The sequence below is a fragment of the Rattus norvegicus genome, chromosome 5 (genome assembly GCF_021556685.1).
Source record: "Rattus norvegicus strain SHRSP/BbbUtx chromosome 5, alternate assembly SHRSP_T2T, whole genome shotgun sequence".
Taxonomy (NCBI): domain Eukaryota; kingdom Metazoa; phylum Chordata; class Mammalia; order Rodentia; family Muridae; genus Rattus; species Rattus norvegicus.
In genome coordinates this window covers 165,682,994-165,705,633 of record NC_141538.1, presented here as the reverse complement: position 1 = coordinate 165,705,633, position 22,640 = coordinate 165,682,994, and the positions used below count along the sequence as shown (strand labels likewise).

The following is a 22,640-nucleotide window of genomic DNA, read 5'->3' as shown; positions in this document are numbered from 1 at the left end:
CTGTTCATTGTTTGTCCACCAGAATTCAGTTTGCTTCTTAGCATATTTTGCCTTTTTTAAGGATATTTTTCTCTGTGTGTTTCTATTTCTCCATATATATTTGTTTTTCTTTCTGTCTGTCTTTTGGTTGCTGGACTAACGAAAGCATTTTCTGTTTTTGCAGGCTCTTTCTTGATAAGGATATTCCTAGGTACTTTCTGTTTGCTTTTTTGCACATAGAGATTCTAGTTTCCCAGAACGCTTTATGTCTTATGTTGCCTCAGTTCCTGTTCTAATTCAGTGCTTTCTTTCCTGTGTAAACCTAGGCTTTACCTAGAACAGAGCAAGACCTTATTGTGCAACCTAGGAATGCCCTGGTGCCATTGGTTCTGATGAATGTGTATATAGTTTCATGCATAACCTCCTGAATGACTCAGTGCTCTAAATTATTGTATCATTCCACTTATTAAATTTTCAACACCCCAGGTGTTCTTTTCTACATTCTAAAATAGAATATTTTGCATTTCATATGAAATCTCAGGCTGTGTTCTCTGACATTCTCTCTTCCCTTCTCCCTCGCTCTAACCCAAATCTCTCTAAGCTTGAAGTTTGCTGCAGATCCCACTTACTTTGTTTTGCTCTGTGCCTACTGCAAGGAGAGCAGATTTTCTCTTTGGGAGTTGAGTCTGCAAAAAGAAATGTTGTTAGTTAGTCAGTTTTCCTTAAAGACAGTCTCACTGTATAGACCAGGTTGGCCTTCAACTCATAGGATCCTCTGGCCACTGTTTGCAGAGTATCAAGGTTAAAAGCATGTGAAAGGCATTTAGGGAAGCTCATTCCACCTCAGCTGACTGGAGAGTAGTCCCCCTCCACACACACACACACACACACACACACACACACACACACACACACACACACACACACACAGAGCATCAAGTGTAACCATAAGTAAGTTGGTGTCACCATGCTTGGTAGCAGGGCACTGAGGAGGTAGAGGCAGGCAGACCTCTGCATATGAGGCTAGCCTGTGCTGTATGAAAGACATTTCCCATTATTAGAATTTCTTAAACTAAATTGAGATAAAGGTTTTACTTTAAACAAGATTTTGAGTACATAAAGGTGTTCTGTGGAATCTCTATGCCATGAAAAAGGCTTTCCTTGTCTGGCATTTCTGTTGTACTGGGTCACGTGGTGGCTGTTTCAAACTGTTGCTGTATGCCTTCTGAGTTTGTATAGAGGATTGTCCTGTCCCACACTCATTGCCTCAAAACTTGACGTTGAGCGACAGTCACATACCAGAAAAGGCCTGAGTGGGACAGCTGCAGGTGGGCGTGGCTGCACCTCAAATCTGGGCACTGGGAACATGAGCTGTGCTCAGGGGAGTCACTTTCTGAGTTTTCCCTGCTCATGATTTCTGGAGGAAGATGCATGGGTGTGCTCAGATCGAAGATATGCCTGTTAATTGTCATTGGAAATCTAAAAAGCAGAACTAGTGAGGTCAGCATTTGGAAAGGATTAAGGAAGAACGTGGTTGGCAGGGAGTAGTATACGGTAAACAGTCTTTCTGTGAGGGGGAGTTCTGTTCTTTCTAAGAGCTAGTGTTGTGAGGGGGTTGGGTGGACAAGAGGCATCTCCCCCATAAGGTATCAGAGTTCTAAGAAGAAATGATACAGGCCTTGGAATTGATCTGAAGCCCCATCAGTGCCACCTGTCTGTCATATTGCCAGTAGGAAAAACTAAAACTTGAAGATCTTAAACCAGTCTGCTAAATTTAGCTTATGATTATTTCTTAACTATACGGTTGATTTTCAGATACATTTAGATGGAATGAATGATTAAAAACTACCTTAATGTTATAAAATTCGTCTCTCCTATTAATAGATCAACTTGGGTTTATTCGCTGAAATAATGATTTTCATAATTAGATTCTGCCTATTCCTACCTTCAAGTATCCCAGGTATTTAAGCGTCTCTTAAGTCTGCAGAGCTGTCATATGGGAACCGAAGCCTACCTGTTACTGAGTCCTTGCCTTTTCTGTTTGTTTGTTTGGTTTTGGTTTGGTTTGGTTTTGCTTTTTTAGACAGAGTTTCTCTGTGTAGTCTTGGTTGCCCTGGGACTCAGAGCTCCTACTGCCTCTATGTCCTGGGACTAAAGGTGTGAAGCACCATGTGTGCTGAGTCCTTGTTTGTCATTAAAACAGACAGAATGGCTCACTTGAACTACTTCTTCAGATTCTGTCTATATTCTTCCTGTTTCCTTTGAATGCTCTCATAGCTCGTGTTGAGGGAGGCTGGATTTGTTTGAGAAAGTCTTGTGCTGTGCCCTGGATAGTCTGGAACTTGGTAGAACAGACTGGAAAGTAGACCAAACTAGTCTCAGGCTCAGCAGTCCTCCTGTCTCCGCCTGAGTTGGGACTGCAGTGGACATGTGAGCAGGGAAAAGCTTCATCTCAAAGCAGGGATGAAGCACGCAGCTAAGTGTCCCAGTGGATGGCACCTGCTCTGTTAGAGTGAGATAAGCAGAGAGTGGCAGTGATCGGCACAGGGTTCCTTAGGACCCCGCCAGGAGCAATCTCTCTGCTACCGTTGGCTACTTTGGGTTGACACATTGTCTTTCTGACCTCAGGACCTTCTACCGCTTTGAGGCTGTATGGGACAGCTCCCTACATAACTCCCTCCTTCTGAACCGAGTGACACCCTATGGAGAAAAGATCTACATGACCTTATCTGCTTATCTGGAGGTAAGGGATCCATCAATTCGGCTGGCCTGAGACGTAGGCAGTGACAGGGAGCAGTCAGCAAAACTCCAACCTACTTTTCATCCCTTCCCCCTCCGTATCCTTAAACTGTTTATTTGATTTCACGTTGCTAACTATTCTAACTGTTTTAGATCTCTTCTAGGGCTCCGTTTAGTCAAAAGAGCACAACTGTTTTAATCATTTAAGCTTCAGGAACCCAATCATTAGTTAAGACAGTTTCCTACCATGTTTTTCTGGTTGTTTCGTGTTGTTCCAGGTCTTAGGACAAGCCTGAGTTCTTCCGTTTTTATTTCTTTGAGCCTCGTGTGTCCAAGGCTCACTCCAACTTACTGTGTAGCTGAGGATGAGTTGTTGCTCCTGTTTCTCCTTCCCAGATGCTGGCTGGGATGACAGGCATGAGCCATCATGCCTGGTCTGAGCCACGTTCTAACTTTTGTGCTGTCACATATGGCCCTGTGTCCATCCTCACATGAGCTTCTCTGTCTCGATTTCTTCTTCTCCTGCTCCTTCTCTTCTTCTTCCTCCTTCTCTCCTCCTCCCCTTCTTCCTCCTCTTCTTCCTCCTCCTCCACTTTTTCTTTTCTTCTTCTTCTTCCTCCTCACCCTTTTCTTCCTCCTCCTTCTCTTCTCTTCCTGCTTGCTCGTTCTTTCTTTCTTTCATTCTTTGTTTTGTTTTGTTTTGTTTTGTTTTTTAAGACAGGGTTTCTCTGTGTAGTCCTGGATGTCCTGAAACTCTCTTTGTAGATCAGGCTGGCCTTGAACTCATAGAGATCCACCTGCCTCTGCCTCCTAAGTGCTGGGATTCAAAGCATGTGCCACCATGCCTGACTTTTTCATTGTTAAATAGTGTGCAATGATAGGATTTTCCCTCAAAAGAAAATATACATTTATCATGAATGCACCTGACTTTGTATTATTATTTGTTGAAGCAAAAACCCACCTATCTCCACAGTTGGAACCTGTCCCACGCGCGACCTCACCAGCAAGAAAACACGCAGGGACATACGAATCCTTGCGGCAGCCAAACTTTTATTAAAATCTTATGGAGAGCCCCGCGCGCCCGCATGGCGCGGCTTATATACATCCTAGCGCGGCGCATCCACACCTGATTGGTCGCTTACCCATGATCTCATAAGGCACGCCCCGGAGTGGGCAAAGACCTGGCATGAAGGCACTCTTGCACATGCGCACAGTTAACTTCCTGAAAGGAAGTCGGCTGGCACGGCGGAGGCCAGCGCCATCTTGTAATGGCGGAGGCTATCTTGGCCTTCCACGTGGGGTGCAGTGGAAGCCAGCGCCATTTTGTGGTGGCAGCAACCCACTACAGGAACCAGCTTAGCAAATTTGCTGCTGGACAGCCTTTCAGCACCGCTGCTCTGCCTGTATCACATAGCACTTTATCTTGTCTGTCTGCAGTTGGATCATTGCATCCAGCCAGCCGTCATCACTAAGGATGTGTGCATGGTCTTCTATTCCCGAGATGCCAAGATCTCACCACCACGTTCTCTGAGAAACCTCTTTGGTAGTGGCTACTCAAAGTCACCAGACTCGTAAGTCTTTGAAACAAGCTTACTTTTCAGTTCTGTACCTAGTCCAACAGAAACAGCAGGCCTTAGGCACCCCCAGCTTCTGTTGCAAGTTAGTTTATCATCTATAAACCATTAGAGTAACTGACACTCACCTGAGCTGAGATGACTTGCATGGTAGCATTTAATACAATGTTAGTGAGTGCGTGAGTTTATGAAGGAAAGGAGTGTTCTGTATAAATACTTCCAAAGCAGGTTAGTGAGGACTAATTGTCTCTGTTACTCATATTTTTAATAGATTGCCATTAAGAGTTTCTTCTCTGTAAGATTTGTTGTACATATTTAAGGCACTCAAAAGTAGACATCTGAGAATATCTAGCCTGGGTGCTTGAATATCACCACCCCTCAGCTTAATGGATAAAATAAGAATTACTATAATGCGATTCAATGTTGTTACTCCTTTCCTTCCACTCAGACATTTTCCTGTCTTCTCTTATGTCTTAGTTTTCTCATTTATGTTGCAAATTTCCTAGTATATTCTGTTCTATTCATCATATTGAAATAACAGTGGTCAAAATATAAAACTGAAAATAGGCATCTCCTATGAGAAATAAAGTAAATAAGCAAATGACAGTTAATGATAAAAAAAAATAATCAGTGTCTTAACTAGGACCAGAGAGATGGCCCAGGGGTGAAGGGGCTGGCCATCAACCTGAGTGGCAGCGCCCACATGATGGCACCAGAAAACCGACTCCCCAAGCTGACCTTCAACCTATGCATGCACACACACACACACACACACACACACACACACACACAAATAAATAAAATTGAAAAAAGTGTGCAGCTAAGTGTGGAATTGTAGCCATTGAAAAGACATGCTCTTTCTTAAGAAAACAAACCTAGGTTTCCCCCATTTTGTGCTACAACAAACTCATCAGTTGTTCTACTTTATTTTCAAATAGCAACCGAGTAACTGGAATCTACGAGCTTAGCTTATGCAAAATGGCAGATACTGGGAGCCCAGGTAAGCTCTTTCTACACTGCCAGGGTTGGTTCTTCTTGTTGGTTCTTCTTGAGGCAGTGGAGGGGTAATAGTGTCAGTGAGGGTTAGGCTTGGTCTTACATGATCTTTAGGGTTGCTGTATAATAATAAAAAGTTTACTTATGTAAGTCTAAGTTACTATGCTACTGTAGCTGACCTGCCTTCTGTGTTCCTCTGAGTCCAGAAACTGCAGTCTCTGGCACTTAGCACCTCATCCTAAAACAGCAGGAGATAAAGTAAAGGAGTAATTGCTAGAGCCTTTTCCCTTTTGCCCAGATGCGTCTCATTTAGCAGCTAGGGGGAAGTTTGGAGCAGTAAACTTCTATTGAACCAGGAGAAGAGAATAGCTATTGCAGAAGGATAAATTTTTACATAGGCAAGTAAATATACATAAACACACATAAGTTCATATACCAATATATGAATGTGCATTTATACATTTCCTCTCATACCAGTTGGGTTCAGCTTGCATGCATTCTCACAATTACATTCTTACACACACATCCATACTTACATATGCATATGGAGCAAAAGACCAAGCACCAGTGCAGAAAGAACTCACTCATTCTGGATGAAAGATGAGCTCCAATCTTTATTACACAGAGAAAGAAAAAGTTTCTACCTTTTTAATGCTAAATGAATTAAATCCAAGTTTGTAAGAAGAAAGCTTTGTTACTTTAATAAGAGTAAGCCTGCCTTGTATTAAGAAAGAACCAGTTCTGTCCCATGGTAAGGAGAAGCCTGCCTGCTCCTTCTGCTCTCTGCAGCTTCTATTTTCCTCTTTCCCTCTGCATTCTGCACATTGCTCTCTTAATATTTTAAGTTACCTAAAGTCTCTATGTTATTTCCACTCTGCATTTCTTCTCAGCCCAGATCTTTTTAGCTCACTTCTCCTTAGCTCAGTTCAGCTCAGTTCTTCTTAGCACCCTTATTAGCTCAGTTCTCTTTTGCTCAGTCCTGACTCCTCAGCTCAGTCCCTCTCCAGCTCAGTCCTTACTCTTTTCTTCATCCTCAGCACTTAAACATCTTTCAGAATACATGATCACATTATAAAGTTCATCACAAGTTCACACAAAAAAAATCAAATCATAAATTGAAATAGAAGTTTACAACAGAGAATGTTTACACACATATGCATCAGGAGTAATTATCTGGCTAAACATCCATCACCTGTCACAGTTCCACAGGTTCACCGAAGGATTAAAACCATAGCTAAGTCAGGGTTGGGGATTTAGCTCAGTGGTAGAGCGTTTGCCTAGGAAGCGCAAGGCCCTGGGTTCGGTCCCCAGCTCCGGAAAAAAAAAAAAAAAAACATAGCTAAGTTATTAGTGAAGTTTTGTATAGACAAACCCAGTCAATACTTTGATCTCTGTCCTAGCACCTATAATAAATCGTTAGTTCCCTTTTATGACCTTTGGTTAATTGTTTTACAACCTCTTAGGAAGTGCTCTGAGTAGGAGAAAGTCTGGTTACTATCTAAAAAGCAATTAACTGGTGACACTTGGGAGACTGACAGAGTTCTCACTCAGTTTTGACTGTCAGAAAGAGACTTAAAAGCAGTCCCACTATAAAAAAAGCTTAATAATCACTGATATAATTTTAGGAATTCTTACAGGATCATCATTAAGACTTAAAAAGCCATCTATTTTTCTATGTAGCATCACTACGAGACAGTACACCTTCATAGATCTGCAGAGATCTGCTCCAGAGGGGTGGGCTATTACTTAACGATTGATATATATATATTTAATAACAACAGGAAAAGCAATTTAATAGCAGGAATCTTTCCTAAAATGAATTCTCCTACGGCCTTGCCTTATAAGAGGGAACCTGTTGCAGATTATATAATAATCTGAAGCAGAACAACTCAGGAAGATCACCTGCCAGTTATTAGCTTGTCCCATTATGGCTCCTGACACCACACCATATTCTTCTGGAGTATTACTGAAAAAGGTTGGAGTCTCATTCATGGTGGGAGGAAGAAATCTTTTTTAGTATTTTACAAGCCAATTTTGTAGTGGTGGTGGTAGTAAGATACACTATTGACTTATGATATATAATATGGTTATAAAAATGGTTTCCAACAAGATAACTAGGCTGTGAAATATATACTTGTTGAGAGAATTAGAATAACTTGGCTTAGTGGGGCATGGTGGCGCACACCTTCAGTCCCAGCACTCAGAAGGCAGAGGCAGGTGGATCTATGTGAGTTTGAGGCCAGCCTGGTCTACAGAGCAAGTTTCAGGACAGACACACAGACACACAAAGAAACCCTGTCTCAAAAACCAAAAGATATCTTTGTCTTAGAAAGCATTTCTTGGACTGGAGAGACGGCTCAGTGGTTAAGAGCACCCAACTACTCTTCCAGAGGACCTGAGTTCAAATCCCAGCAACCACATGGTGGTGTGCAACCATCTGTAATGGGATCTGATGCCCTCTTCTGGTGTGTCTGAAGATGGCAGTAGTGTGTTCACATACATAAACTAAATAAATCTTTAAAAAAATACTTATATAAATAAATAAGAAAGCAAGCATTTCTTTTTTTTCTTTTTTTTTTTTTTTTTTCGGAGCTGGGGACCGAACCCAGGGCTAGGCAAGCGCTCTACCACTGAGCTAAATCCCCACCCCCGCAAGCATATCTTGAGACAGGATTTTGTTCAAGCCCACAACTTACCGCAGCCCCTGCCTTCCAAGTCTTAGGATCACAGGTTCTGAGCCCTGGAGCCCAACTGTCCAGAAAACCTTACAGCTGCTTACTGTACCGCCTTAGCACAGATCATTTGTTGACCTCATACTGTTGAGCAACATCGGCCTTACCAGGGAATTACCAGGAATCCATGCTTATGGCTGAGACACAGGTTAATCACGGTAAAGCGTTTGTTTTTTTACACAGGCCCTAGTCCAGGCCAAGCATTTCAAATGAAAGGAAACACTGTTTTCTTTTATGGATTTTGAGTCAGGGTTTCTCTGTATAGCCCTGGCTGTCCTGGAACTCGCTTTGTAGTAGACCAGGCTGGCCTCAAACTCAGAGATCCACCTGCCTCTGCCTTTCAAGTTCTGGGATTAAAGGCCACTCTGTCCTTGCTTTCTTTCTGTTCTCATTATGTACCCCAGACTAGTGTGGAACTCGTTGTTTAGACCATGCTAGCCTCAGACTCACAGGTTTACCTGCTTCTGCCTCTTCTGTGCACCACCATCATTCCTGATCAATCTTAATAATCAATAAAATCGCACAGATTTTAAGGCCAAATTTAGTTTGCCATTTAAAAATGTGCAAGAGTAATTTGTTCTGACTTAAATTGGTATTAGATTCTTCTCTGGGGGTTAAAAAACAAAAAACGTTTCTCCTCTGTCAGGCATGCAGAGGCGGAGGAGAAAAGTCTTGGATACCTCGGTGGCGTATGTTCGGGGAGAGGAGAACCTCGCAGGCTGGCGACCTCGTGGAGACAGCCTCATCCTGGAACACCAATGGGAGCTGGAGAAGCTGGAGCTTCTGCATGAGGTATCAAGGGTAGACCGGGCCCAGTCAAGGACTCAGGCAGGACAGCAACCACCCAGTCCTACCCCTGCCTCCTCTGCGTGGCTCCTCAGCTCTTTGGTTTCCTGTGATGATGAGAGCATGTTTATTTGCATATGAAAACATTTAATGAGCTTAGATAATAATGTTCCTATTCTCAGGTGGAAAAAACTCGCCACTTCTTGCTGCTTCGGGAGAGACTTGGTGACAGCATACCCAAGTCTATGAGTGACTCACTGTCCCCCAGCCTCAGCAGTGGAACCCTTAGCACCTCGACCAGCATCTCTTCTCAGATCTCAACCACTACCTTTGAAAGCGCCATCACACCGAGCGAGAGCAGTGGCTACGACTCAGCAGACATTGAAAGCCTGGTAGACCGAGAGAAAGAACTGGCTACAAAGGTGGGGACCCTTCTGTTTTGCTTAGAGTCCCGACCAGCAGAGCACTGAGATAGCCTCACTCTGCTCTGTCGTTTCAGCAGCTCTCTTTGAAGACACTGATACTCATACTGAATAGTAAGGGTCAGCCCTTGCCTCTGAGCTTAAGAAAGATCCCAAGCCTTTCACCGTGCTGTGTCCTATAGAGTTGGTATTGTGAGCTGGCCTTGGAAACACATATTAGGGGTATCCAGAAGCTTGGGGAATTCATGTGGGAGAGGGACAGGAAATGGAGTGGATCCTATGTGGGCAGCCAACACTTCCCAGTGGGTCCTGGGAATGATGTAAATATTTCAAGTGGTATTTGTTTGTTCCTGTGTACTTTAAATAAGATTAAAACTTCTTTTTTTTTTTTTTTTTTTGGTTCTTTTTTTCGGAGCTGGGGACCGAACCCAGGGCCTTGCGCTTCCTAGGTAAGCGCTCTACCACTGAGCTAAATCCCCAGCCCCTAAAACTTCTTTAGGAGGACGAATAGTATATAGCTCAGTGGTAGAGTACTTTTGCCCAGCATGTGCAAGGCCATAAGTTTGACCTTAAGTACTGCCAAAAATGCATGAAGTTGTCAACAATAAGAGTTGTCTTGGGCTGGAGAGATGGCTCAGTGGTTAAGAGCACTGACTGTTCTTCCAGAGGTCCTGAGTTCAATTCCCAGCAACCACATGGTGGCTCACAACCGCCTGTAATGAGATCTGATGCCCTCTTCCTGTGTCTGAATGAAAACAACTGCAGTGTACTTACATATAATAAATAAATCTTAAAAAAAAAAAAGAGTCGTCTTTAGCAGAAATGAAAGGGATAGCTTTGTGAAACAGAGAGAGAGAGAGAGAGAGAGAGAGAGAGAGAGAGAGAGAGAGAGAGAGCGCTCCTTGTTAACACTGATTCATCAGAAACAACGAAGCCTCTTTAAAGGGGGGTAACTCCTGGGCTTGCAATTGCCTGTAGTTGGCAACAGATAAAATAGAAAACTGAGAGGGGTTCTTTGTGTGTCATGTCTTCTAGTGTGTTTAGGAAAGTGTGTCCAACCAGAAGGGTTCATGGTTTTAGTTTTGGCTTTCTAGTGTGGGGAATTAAACTTAGGTCCTCATGTATGCTAGATGCACTCTGCCACTAAGCTACACTCCCAACACATGTCTTTTACTGAATTGAGAATCAGAGAGATATCCAATCCTTTGGTTTTCTGAGACACACACACAGTCTTCCTGTATTGCCATGGCTGACTTGAAACTTATTGTCTAGGTCAAGGTGACCTTGAATTTGTAGCAACCAGTTCCTGGCTGTGCCGAGTGCTGGAATTAGAGATGTATACTGCCGTGCCTAGTTCTGCTTGTTATATTCCGAAACACTTTTTTTTTAAGACAGGGTTTCTCCATTATGTAGCCCTTAGTGTCCTGAAACTTGCTATGTAGACCAGACTAGTCTTGAACTCACAGAGATCTGCCTGCCTCTGCTTTTCTAATGTTCCACTCCCAAGCACTTCTTTTAAATATATATATATTTTAATATTTTTTAATCTATTTTATGTATATGAGCACACTTGTAGCTGTCTTCAGACACAGGAAGAGGGCATCAGATCTCATTACAGATGGTTGTGAGCCACCATGTGGTTGCTGAGAATTGAACCCAGGACCTCTGGAAGAACAGTCAGTGCTCTTAACCGCTGAGCCATCTCTCCAGCCCTCTTACACACTTCTGGTGTTCGGCTTTTTTTTTTTTTTTTTTTTCTTTCGGAGCTGAGGACCAAACCCAGGGCCTTGAGCTTGCTAGGCAAGCGCTCTACTACTGAGCTACTACTGAGCTAAATCCCCAACCCCTCTTACACACTTCTAGCTATGTCTGTAGTAATTTGCTTTGGTTGTATTAAGGATGGTTGTTGAAATCCATTTGCTTTTTATTGCATTAACTAGACACACGCTAACTTTCCTCAACACATTAGTTACTCTAAGCTAGCATAGGTGTAGGGCATGTTGGTTCTCCTCCTATGCAGGACTTCATTTGGCCATTGGAGTTTTATGTTCAGCCTTAACTGACTGTCTTTCTCTCATTCTCAGTGCCTGCAGCTTCTCACCCACACTTTCAACCGAGAATTCAGCCAGGTACATGGCAGCATCAGTGACTGTAAGGTGAGTGTACCGAGGCGATGACTTTTCATTGTTGTGGTGTTGACCCTTTCCTTCCCTGCTGTCCGGTCTCAACTTTTGCTGCTTTTAGAGGTTGAGATAGGTGCCGACTGTGTCTGTGTCTGAAGGCGTGTAACGTTATGCTCTGGCATGGCTTCTGATTTTGTTAGAACACTGACTTCTAAAGTCAGTAGACCCCTTCTAGGATGCATAGGGTCACCATGATAGGATATATTAGTTTTATTGTTTGTTTTGTTTTTGAGTCCCTCAGAAGAGCTTGTGATGTTGGCAAGTACTCTGCTTCTGTGTGGAACAAAAACACGAAGCTATCGGTGACATCAAGCTTAGTGCATTGGGCAAAGATTGATAGCTCTTGAGATATTCGTGTGTCCTTCATGGCCTTCATCAGCTTGACCCTTTGGCTTTCCCTTCAACCTTCCCAGCTGTTGCCTGCCTGAGTCTCTTTGCACTTCCCATACCTTCCTTTTCTAGATGTTCCCCTGTTCCGCTCCCTCCTCACTTCCGGTTTCTGCTCCAGCACTGCCTTCTTGGGAGTAGGCTTCTTTAGCACACACAGCAGGCCAGTGACCCCCTGCAAAGTTTGTTTTTCCTTTTTATCATTTTAATTTTATATGTATGGGTATTTTGCATGCATGTAGCTCTGTGCATCATGTTTGTACTTGGTACCTGTGGAGGTCAGAAAAGGACGTTGGATCCCCAGGAACTGAAGTCACAGATAGTTGCGAAATACTCTGTGAGTGCTGGGACTCAAACCCAGGTCCTCTGTAAGAGCAGCCAGTTCTCTTGACCACTGAGACATATTTCTGGCCCTAATATCTAGTACTTTTTATTTTATTTTATTTATTTGTTTTTTTTTTTTTTTAAGACATGTCCTAACCAGGTATCTCTGGCTTCTCAGAGACTTGGTATAGGAGTATCTTGACCTCACAGAGGTCTGCTTGCCTCTGCCTCCTGAGTACTGACATGGGCCTGACGATCTGGCACGTTTTGAATGTCTGTCTTCTTCGTTAATGCCTGCTCTATGAGTACAGGACCTTGTCATGTGCTTAGAACAATGCATGTGTGCTGTAGGTGCTTGGGACAGTGCACGTGTGCTGTAGGTCCTTGGGACAATGCACGTGTGCTGTAGGTGCTTCGGACAATGTACGTGTGCTGTAGGTCCTTGGGACAATGCACGTGTGCTGTAGGTGCTTGGGACAATGCACGTGTGCTGTAGGTCCTTGGGACAATGCACGTGTGCTGTAGGTGCTTGGGACAATGCACGTGTGCTGTAGGTCCTTGGGACAATGCACGTGTGCTGTAGGTCCTTGGGACAATGCACGTGTGCTATAGGTGCTTAGAGCAATGCACATGTGCTATAGGTGTTTGGTGTTTATGTGCAGAGTATTTAATAGCAAGGAGAATTAGAGACACATAAAGTTTCTCATTTCTTTCCTCCCTCTCCTTCATCTCCTCCTCCTCTTTTTCCTCACTCTGGAGACAGAAGCAAGGCTTTGGTGCATTGCCTGCGAACAGTAATGATTGTGTGTAGTTTTCTTTAATGACTGAATCAGCCTTATAAAACCAAGGCACTAGTTGTCTTACACAACTCACTGCTCTATGGCAGGGGCAGAGGGGAGGTGCTTGTCATGCAAGCACTTGATCCTGAGTTCAGATCCCCAGTGCCCATGTAAAAAGCATCTGCAGTGGACCACGCCAGTGGATCCCAGTGCTGAGGGGGCAGAGACAGGTGGACCCTGGGGCTTTTGCACTCCATTGTTCTGCTGCTGAACCTCATTGGTGCCGTCCTTGTTGTAGTTGTCTGACATCTCTCCGATTGGACGCGACCCCTCGGTGTCCAGTTTCAGCAGTTCCACCCTCACGCCCTCCTCCACATGCCCCTCCCTGGTGGACTCCAGGAGCAGCTCTATGGATCAGAAGTAAGTACTCAGACTTCACAGAGACAGGTAAACAGGCCCAGCTTTTCTATAGTTCTGGGCTCAGCAGGCATCACTGTTCTACAGTGGACAACTCTAAAATGTGTGCGTACTTTTTTCATTTAATTTTATTAAGTTTAGGATGTTACTAGCTGTATGAAATTGTTATATGAGTTACTAAGAAAGCAAAAGCTTAAAAACACCACTCCAATGTAAGATGCATCCCAATTCAGGAAATGAGAAAGCAGGGAGGACCAGGGAGATGGCTCGGATGGTGAAGTGCTTGCCATGCAAGCAGGGGAACCACATAGAAAGCATCTGCAGTGGACCACGCCTGCCATCCCAGTGCCGAGGGGGCAGACACAGGTGGACCCTGGCGGCTTGCTGGCCAACTAGTCTAGCTAAATTACTGAGATCCAAGTTCAGTGAGAGTTTCTGTCTCAAAAATATCCCCAAGGCTCAGAGGACATCACAGGAGAGGGAACAGAAGGAATTCAAGAGCTTGGGGGTGAAGGGAGGTGGGGGATGAGCCAAGCATTGGTGGCGCACACTTGGGAGGCAGAAGCAGGCAGATCTCTGAGTTTGAGACCAGCATGGTCTACAGAGTGAGTACCAAGACACCTAGGGATACACAGAGAAACCCTATCTCAAAACAACAACAACAACAAAGACCCATACAGCGGGGGATGGGAGGAAGGCTGTGGGATGCTGTCTTCTGGATGTGGAGTAGCCACTGCATTCACGAGCCATGGCAGCTGTGGGCACCTGCCTGAGATCTGCATAAGATGAAGCTGGCCTGTGGCTAGGGGTGGGGCTCACAGGGCCCAATTCCTAGCTCAGGAGCTGTGGCCTGGCCACTGGTAGGTTGCCCGTGCTCTAGGATATGGCCCCACGCCTGTGTGACTATAGACAACACTAACTGAACTCACTGGATTACTAACGAGAAGTTGGAAGGGGCATATGTGCTGGTGAATCAGAGGGAGTGGAGGGTAGAGAGACAGAACAAACAGATACTACACAAAAGGTAAACATTTTTAAACATTAAGTGCAGAATGACAGAGGACGGCATCTAGTGTTGACCTCTGGCTTCCGCATGCATGGGCAAGAAATAGTAACTAATGCGAAATAGGTCATTAGAATAAGAAAGATGGGGCTGGAGAGATGGCTCAGCGGTTAAGAACACCCGACTACTCTTCCAGAGGTCCTGAGTTCAATTCCCAGCAACCACATGGTGGCTCACAACCATCTGTAAAGAGATCCGATGCCCTCTTCTGGTGCATCTGAAGACAGCTACAGTGTACTTATATAATAAATGAATAAATATTAAAAAAAAAATTAAGAAAGATGGGTTGGGGCTTTAGCTCAGTGGTAGAGTACTTGCCTAGCAAGCGCAAGGCCCTGGGTTCTGTCCCCAGTTCCGGAAAAACAAGAAAGAAAGAAAGAAAGAAAGAAAGAAAGAAAGAAAGAAAGAGAGAGAGAGAGAGAGAGAGAGAGAGAGAGAGAGAGAGAGAAAGAAAGATACAGAATCGTCAGGCTAAGCTGTTCTAGGAAATCCCTAACAACCAGAACAGAGACCTAAAGAATGATCCAGATCATACTCTACTCCCGTGCCCCCTTTTTTGGTTCTTTTTTTTTTGGAGCTGGGGACTGAACCCAGGGCCTTGCACTTGCTAGGCAAGCGCTCTACCACTGAGCTAAATCCCCAACCCCCGCCCCCCATGCTCTTAGGAACCTATAGCTAGGTCCAGGTGTGTCTGCATTTGTTTGCCTTCTCTACTGTCCCCAAGGTGGTGAACTTTTTAAAAACCCTTGGAAACTTGCTATAGCACAGTGTCCAAGCATCTCCCCGAGTTTCTGACTGTGAAGTCTACCAGTCCCAGGGAATGCTGCTGCTGTCAGTCAGGGGCCACACTTTGAGAACCACTGTGTCTGTTCTGGCCCTGAGACTGATAGGAAACTCGTGAGAGAACACGAGTTCATAGTCAGCCGCTTGTGTTCTCAGGAGTAAGAGAGGCTGCGATTCACTGTCCCCAGCGTCCTTTTCCAAGGACAGCTAACTGGAGTTGAGAATTACCTTTCTGACACCAGCTTGTTTTAGCTGAACTCCGAAGCCGATGCTTGCCTCTGGTACTTGGGCAGGGGCACTGTGTCTGGGTGAGGTCATGTCCACAGTTGCTTTGACCTTCCTGAAATGCTTCTTACTCTTCTCTTCCTCTGTAAGGACCCCAGAAGCCAACTCTCGTGCGTCTAGTCCCTGCCAGGAATTTGAACAGTTTCAGATCATCCCAACTGTGGAGACACCCTATTTGGCCCGAGCAGGAAAGAATGAATTTCTCAATCTTGTTCCAGACATTGAAGAAGTTAGAGCAGGGTAAGTACTGTGACACACAGCCTTTTTAACTCTGCTGTGCAGGGTCGTTCCAGCCTAGCATACACTGACTCTCCTTGTTGTGTGCTTTAGGTGTCTAAGCCTGGCACACTGTGCTGCTGTGGCATTTGCTTTTTTTCTGTGTTGCGTTGGCCAATGATAATCTAGGCCAAATGGATCCTTTTCCTGTCCTGTTGCATCTGAGGGCTTGCCTAGTGGAAGCGTGTATTGATGGATTTCAGCTGATTACCATTTACTTTAGGAGAAACTGACTTCTTTTGCAATGTCCTTTTAGCTCAGTGGTGTCTAAGAAAGGATACCTGCATTTCAAAGAGCCACTCTCCAGTAACTGGGCTAAACATTTCGTTGTGGTTCGTCGCCCTTACGTCTTCATCTATAACAGTGACAAAGACCCAGTAGAGCGTGGCATCATTAACCTGTCCACAGCACAGGTGGAGTACAGCGAGGACCAGCAGGCCATGCTGAAGGTCAGTCTGTCCCGACTCTGCTGTCTGTTGCTACCTGTGTTCTTCCCTTTTGCGTTTGGTGTCCTGGTCTGTGGCATGGATCCTAGTTTATATCAGTGTGCAGTGCAATACACCCTGTGAATGTGACCAGATGGTCGTAGCTATTCATTTTCTCCAATGGTTTTATTTTAATGTTTCTTTCCAGACACCTAACACTTTTGCTGTGTGCACAAAGCACCGTGGGGTCCTTCTGCAAGCTCTCAATGACAAAGACATGAATGACTGGTTATACGCCTTTAACCCACTCCTGGCTGGCACAATAAGGTAAACTGCCGTTCTTTTCCTTCATTTTGTCATGCTGAGACAGTTCTGAGGTCTCCCCCTTGTCCCAAGGGCTGGGGTCATAGGCGTGCACTACACGATAGGAAGCTGTTTCCTTTCTCTGCTTGGCTCTCAGCCCCAGAGATAACCAGCCTAGACAGGAAAGATATGTCCTTCTAACTGGGTTGACAATGGAAAGAAGACAAGGGTAGGGACACTGGGCATGGACGCACTTAGTCTCCTTTTGGTTTCAGTTTTCAATAGCTCTGTATAGGGTCCAGAGCCCTGAGTACAGGAAGGACTGCGAGTGCTTTAATGGACTCCCACAGTCCAGCCCTCTGTGTAAGGGGCTTATCTCACAGAGTTCACAGAGTAGGGAAGACCTCTTAGCTGTCATTTTGCTACTGTGTTGAATCATAATGTAAATGTCTGCTATGCAGGATAGCTGGTGTGCAACCCTGTGAAAAGGTTATTCAGCCCCCAAAGGGGTCCCAGCCCACAAGTTGAGAATTGCTGGTCTAGCCATTTGTTTAGGAGCATAGAAACCTGGGCCTGCAGTATCACCTGTGAGGAGACCCGCATCCACTTTTCTAACCCTGCCTCCTGTTTTCTCATAGGTCAAAACTCTCTCGCAGATGCCCAAGCCAGCCAAAATACTAAGCGACCCTCCTGAGCCTTGCTCACCTTCGACAGATAAAGAAAGTGTTACCTCTCATTCTCTTTGTGACTCTTGACGGTTATTCTTGTATGTAATCCTGTGGCTTAACGACTTTCCCTCGTCATCCTGCACTTCTCTAGTTCTCCTGCTCCCTATCTCCATGGCTCTGTCCTCTCTTCATTCTTGTGCTGACTTGTAGCATGTGGCCTAACAAAGGGGAACAAATCCACTACACATTCATACACACTCACACTCACACACCCCGAGGGGTCCAGCAGGTCTCCAAATGATTTTCCTGCATACTTCAGCTTCCTTTTGGACGATAGGTCCCCTTCATGGTCACTGTCTGGCTGTTGTCTCTGTACAACTCTGGTTTTCAGGGTAACTTCTCTGTCTCTCTTTCTTTTCCCCCTTTGTTTATGATAATCTACTTTTTGCTGGGTGGCTGAGAGACTAAGGGAGGAGACATTTGGTATTTTTAGCCAGGAGAAAAAAAAAAAAACACTTGCTTTTCTTTGTCTTTCTGTCTGTCTGTCTGTGTCTGCCTCTCTCTCTCTCTCTCTCTTTCTCTCTCTCTCTCTCTCTCTCTCTCTCTCTCTCTCTCTCTCTCTCTCTCTCTCTGTGTGTGTGTCTCTGTGTGTCTGTGTGTGTCTCCCCCCCACCCCTTCTAGTGGCTAATTCCTGTGTTTCCATTCAGGGAAAGCATTGTGGGAAGCTCAGAAATGGGATTCAAATTCTCTGTCTGAATCAGGGCTCAGAACATGGGTTTATAGAGTGGAGATACAGAGGGACCTTTGAGATCAACCTAGAACAGCAGCTGCTGCTGGCCCTTGAAGGCTCAGGCTGCTGCAGGAGACTGGTCAGTTGCAAGGGTGAGAGTTACAGCTTCTCACATCAGGGTCCTGCAAACTTGTCTCCCCACTGGGAAGGAGCCTTTTGTCTAGGAGTTTCCCAACCCTGCCTATCCTCTGGCATTACTGTTTGGAATTATGTGATGTCATGAGCAGATTTCCCACAAGAGGGACTGGGGAGTGTTTGACTTTCTGGTGATCGACTGGACCCTGTTGCTTTGAGAGTGCAGGAGTGATTGTTGCAGCTCCCTTTGGTCAGAGACTTGTGGCTTCAGCGGAAACGTTGAAGTCTCCATCTGAGCCCAGTGGCCATTCACAGTAATACTTGTCTCCATATAAGCAAACATGGCGTTGTTTTCTGGATGCCAGAACTGACCAGTACCTATCACCTAACAAATCAGAAGACATTTAGGGTCAAAAAAGATTGTCCCCAACTGCCCTGTACTTTGCTGTTGGATCGTGACATGCCCCTGCCCCCATGTCCCTGTGTGGTTTGGAAATACTCCCTTAGGAAGAATTCACTGCTGCCAGTTTCTGTGGCTTCTAACAAGCCAGGTCTCTGGGTTCAAGAGGTCATCATAGAGAACAAGGCTCTTCCTCCACCTGCCAGTAAGTGTTGAGGACTGAGTGGGGCACAGAATGCCCGCCGGGGTTACTTCAGTTGCTGTGCCAGTGACCTGGGGCCCATTCACGCTGCCCTTTACTGGTCAGCATCACTCACCCACCCAGGAAGGCATCTGCTCACCTCCACTCGGGAAGGCTCCTGGCCAACCGGTTCATCTCCACTGCAGAGTAGCCACTAGGGGGCGAGCGTGCAGACCCTTGCTTCAGACCTCAGCGGGCTTCTCTCTGAAGAACAGGACTCCCAGCTCCTTTTGTTACAGTTGCCTTGCAAAGAAAAGGAAAAGTGGACCATGGAGAAAAGAAAGGGCAGAAGTCAGACTGTTCTTATCTAAAAGATGATCACTCTGTTAGATTTTTTAAAACTTTCTTTCTCTCCTTAAAGCATAGGTTACTAACTGTAATGTTACTTGTTCTCTAAGCATATATATATATGAGATTTTAATGTAGTTAGGAGTCTGTGTCTGATGGACACAGCGTGTCCTTCTGGTGTATGCTCATTTGCAGGCTGTCTATGCTGGTAGACAGTCTCCTGGACCAGAACCAAGTCTATCAGGGAAACGAAGAGCAAAGGTCGCTTTTAAACTGAATCACTGATGTTGCTGCTGTTAGGAAGTTAGATGGAAGGATCCGTGTCTATGACGCCTGAGGGAGGGTGACTTGTGTGACACACTAAACCCTGCGATGGCTTGTGTTTTAACTCAAACAAAACTGGTTTAGAAAGTCTTTGCTTTGCAAATATCAAATGTTAGCATGAGCCAAACTGGACCGCTCCTCCATCAGCTGCTCCCTGTAAGGAGGCCTCATTAGGAAGCCAGGGAAAGTAAGGTTGGAGCAGTCACTGGGCCCTCCGTACTGTAAGGCCCACGATTCGATCAGAATCTGAGCATTTGGGGGCTTGATGTTCTAGTTCCATAAAGCTTCAAAGCTCTGAAGGAGAAAGGGTTTTATGGCAGGACCTGATCATGAGATGTTTGTGGTTGCTATAGTAGCAGGAAAGTTACGACAACTAACCTTTAAGGAAACTATTAAGATAATTTTTTTTTAAATTTCAAAGCACTCATTTAAACAAAAAACCTACAAGGAAAACATAACAAATTACAGAAAAGTGAGTGCTGATTAAAACGAATTAGCCTCCCCTTCCTTCACATCTCTATCCTCTTCCTCCCAAGCAGATAAAGCCTCATGACTGTCCCCGCCAGTGCTCAGGCCTTGCGGCTTCTGGGAGGCTACCCTGGGAGTCAGTCAGCTCTCAGGCCCAGACTGCAGGGGCCAGTCAGTCTCTGCACAAGGCTAGGCAGGAGCACGGGCCAGACTGCTTCTGAGCAGGCCCTGAACTCCATCCATAAATGAGAAACTTGGTGAGGTGAGGCTGAAGGTTCCTCAACTAAGAAAACATTAATTTTTCCCTTCAGCTATGTGGAATTTGCATATCTATTAATTTTTCAATTTTTTAAAATTTTGGTTAGATGAAGGAATGAATGATTGTGAAAGGTGTTTGGGGTCTAAAAACATGATTTTTCCTGGTATATATGTCAAAGCATAGACTTTGTTATCTGCTGCTTCCTGTCTAACTTACAGGGATATTTAATTTTGTAAGGTATTGTATATCTATACAGCTGTAATGAATTGCACACTGGACTGAGAGGCAAAGTTCTGCCCTGTTTGGCTCCTGCTGGGACTCGTGCGCTTTCCTCTTGGGTGCTGTACGTTGGCTCTTCTGAACAATACCAGGGGCACGTGGTCTGTTTAGTGTGCGTCTGTCACTCTTCATTTGGGTTCCTTTTGGAAACTGTAGTCTTTAACTTGCTCTGTGAGGAGAAAGGAATAATTCTGTTGCTGCTCCTGGAAGGTCCGCCGAATGCATTTGAGCGAAACTGTGGCGCTGTGCACTGCAGCCATCTGCCACAGCCTGTGCTCCACCATGAGTAAGATCACAGCCATGGAGCAAGGCAGAGTCGTCAGCTGGGGGACTGCTGCTGTCACTGTTCAAAAGGCCATTTATGAGCTCAAAAAAAAATAAATCTTAAGAGCGCCCCTAATTACTTAAAAATGGAAATTTAAGAAATGTCTTTAAGACTTGATACAGAGCTGGTGTTAAATTCTCACAGCAGAGGTTAGGGGGTTGCTCAACGGTAGAGCACTTGGCAGTTTTATGTGATGCCTTCGGTTCAGTCACAGTCCTGCAGATCAGAGAGCCTCACGGTAGACGGCCGCTCAGACAGACAGTCAGGCAGAGGCAGGTGCCAACCCTGGATGTTGTCCGTCCGTTGTCATGTCGTCAGTTGACCCTTCTCATGCTGTCTATTCAGGCATCAGCTCACCTGAGGGATCCACCAGCTTCCTCACGTCTAAGCATTGTCGTAGACTTTGTGGCTCTGACATACTTGTCTGTTGAGAGTCCAGTCTCTCGTCATCCTCCCCATGCTATAACAGAATCCATGAAGCATAAGTGGCCTTTTTGAACCAAGACTTTGCAAACTGATCTCTCCCCAGGGAAGGAGTTGAGCACAAGCAACAATGTACATTATTAATTCTGGATTCACTCTCATGTTTTATTTTGTAAATATTAATGTTTGGAGCTTGAGTATACAAAATGTAAATACAGTTCTTGTATTTGTACTAACCCTGATTCTTTTGCTGTATAGCCCTGGATGTGTAATGCAGACATTATCTAACTGTGTGTGGTAACCTTGCATCACAGAACTGCTAGTGAACGAGGTAAAAATAATAAAGGTACAACCAGTGCATCGCACCGCCTGCGTTTTCTTCTTTGGTTTTGGTTTTTGGAGACAGGGTTTCTCTGTGTAGCCCTAGCTATCCCAGAACTCAGGGCCAGGCTGGCCTCGAACTCAGAGATCTGCCTCCCTCTGCCTCCAGATTACTAGGATTAAAGGTGTGCACCCCTGCCCCCAGGCTTTTGTACTTTATTCTTATGCTCTTCGGAAAGCCATCACTTACTAATTTTGATTCTTAGAGAGATAATTTTATTTATCTATTTATCTATCTATCTATCTATCTATCTATCTATCTATTTATTTATTTTGGTTTTTTGAGACTGTAACTCTGGCTGTCCTAGAGTTCACTTTGTAAAACAGGCTAGCTTCAAACTCAGAGATCTGCCTCCCTTTGCCTCCTGAGTGCTACTATTAAAAATGTGTGCCAGCCAAGCAGTGGTACGGGAGGCAGAGGTGGGTGCATCTCTGAGCTCTCAGCCAGCCTGGTCTACAGATCATGGTGTAACGTACGGTCTCTTTTCTGATATAACTTGAGAAGCACATGTGCAGCTGTTTGAGTTTTCTGCAACTGTTTTGTCTGAAAGATGTGGGGAATTCTACAGGAGCCCCTTTCATAGATCTACCCACGATGAGTTGTACTGGAGTTGGGTCTGGGGACGGTTAGGGAAGGTAGCAGTTTGAAATTTGCAGTGAGCCTCCCCTTGTAAGCAGAGCACAGACAAGGGACCGTGGCCATGAAGCCTGTACCTAGACAAAAGCAATGATGTGGTCAGCTGCAGCAGTGCACTCCCACGATCTCAGTGCTTGGGAGGCTAAAGCAGGAGGATCCAGCTGTCCAGGGCAGGATTTCACCACAGACAGCAGGCAAGGCACCTGTGGCCTCCGCTGCAGTGAGAGGTATTCCAATGTTTAACACTAAGCAAATAGTGTTAGATATATTAATGCAGTGGTCAGTTTAAGAAAGGAGGCTGACATACAGTTCCCTTTCAGAAATGAGGTTTATTAGGAAAGAGCATCTCAAGACCAAGATCAGGCCATGAAGTGAGAGGAGAAGCATTAGAAAAGAATGGTGTGTGTGTGTGTGTGTGTGTGTCATGTGCTCTATTAAGAGTAAGAATAAAACCGGGCCTGGTGGTGCATGCTTTTAATACCAGCACTTGGGAGGCAGAGGTAAGTGGATCTCTGAGTAAGAGGCCAATGTGGTAGAAGAGAATTAACTCCTACAAGCTGTCCTTTGACCTGTACTTGCACACCCTGGCACCCATGCCCACACATGTATGCATATGCATAAAATAAAT

The 22,640-nt window shown here is 45.0% G+C and overlaps 1 protein-coding gene across 21 annotated transcripts in view; it reads left to right on the top strand.

The window, feature by feature from the left end:
• Positions 1-21,359, top strand: part of Kif1b (kinesin family member 1B) — a 134,346-nt gene extending 112,987 nt beyond the window's left edge. For 15 of the 21 annotated variants that reach the window (XM_087660161.1, XM_087660153.1, XM_087660157.1 and 12 more), the window contains 11 exons: positions 2,608-2,722; positions 4,156-4,289; positions 5,231-5,292; positions 8,667-8,812; positions 8,989-9,228; positions 11,313-11,384; positions 13,200-13,321; positions 15,540-15,689; positions 15,982-16,174; positions 16,359-16,477; positions 17,092-21,359. In XM_087660161.1, coding sequence (XP_087516287.1) covers positions 2,608-2,722; positions 4,156-4,289; positions 5,231-5,292; positions 8,667-8,812; positions 8,989-9,228; positions 11,313-11,384; positions 13,200-13,321; positions 15,540-15,689; positions 15,982-16,174; positions 16,359-16,477; positions 17,092-17,134 — 1,396 coding nt within the window. In that variant the 3' untranslated portion in view covers positions 17,135-21,359. 21 annotated transcript variants of the gene reach the window in all.
• The last annotated feature ends 1,281 nt before the right edge of the window (positions 21,360-22,640 follow it).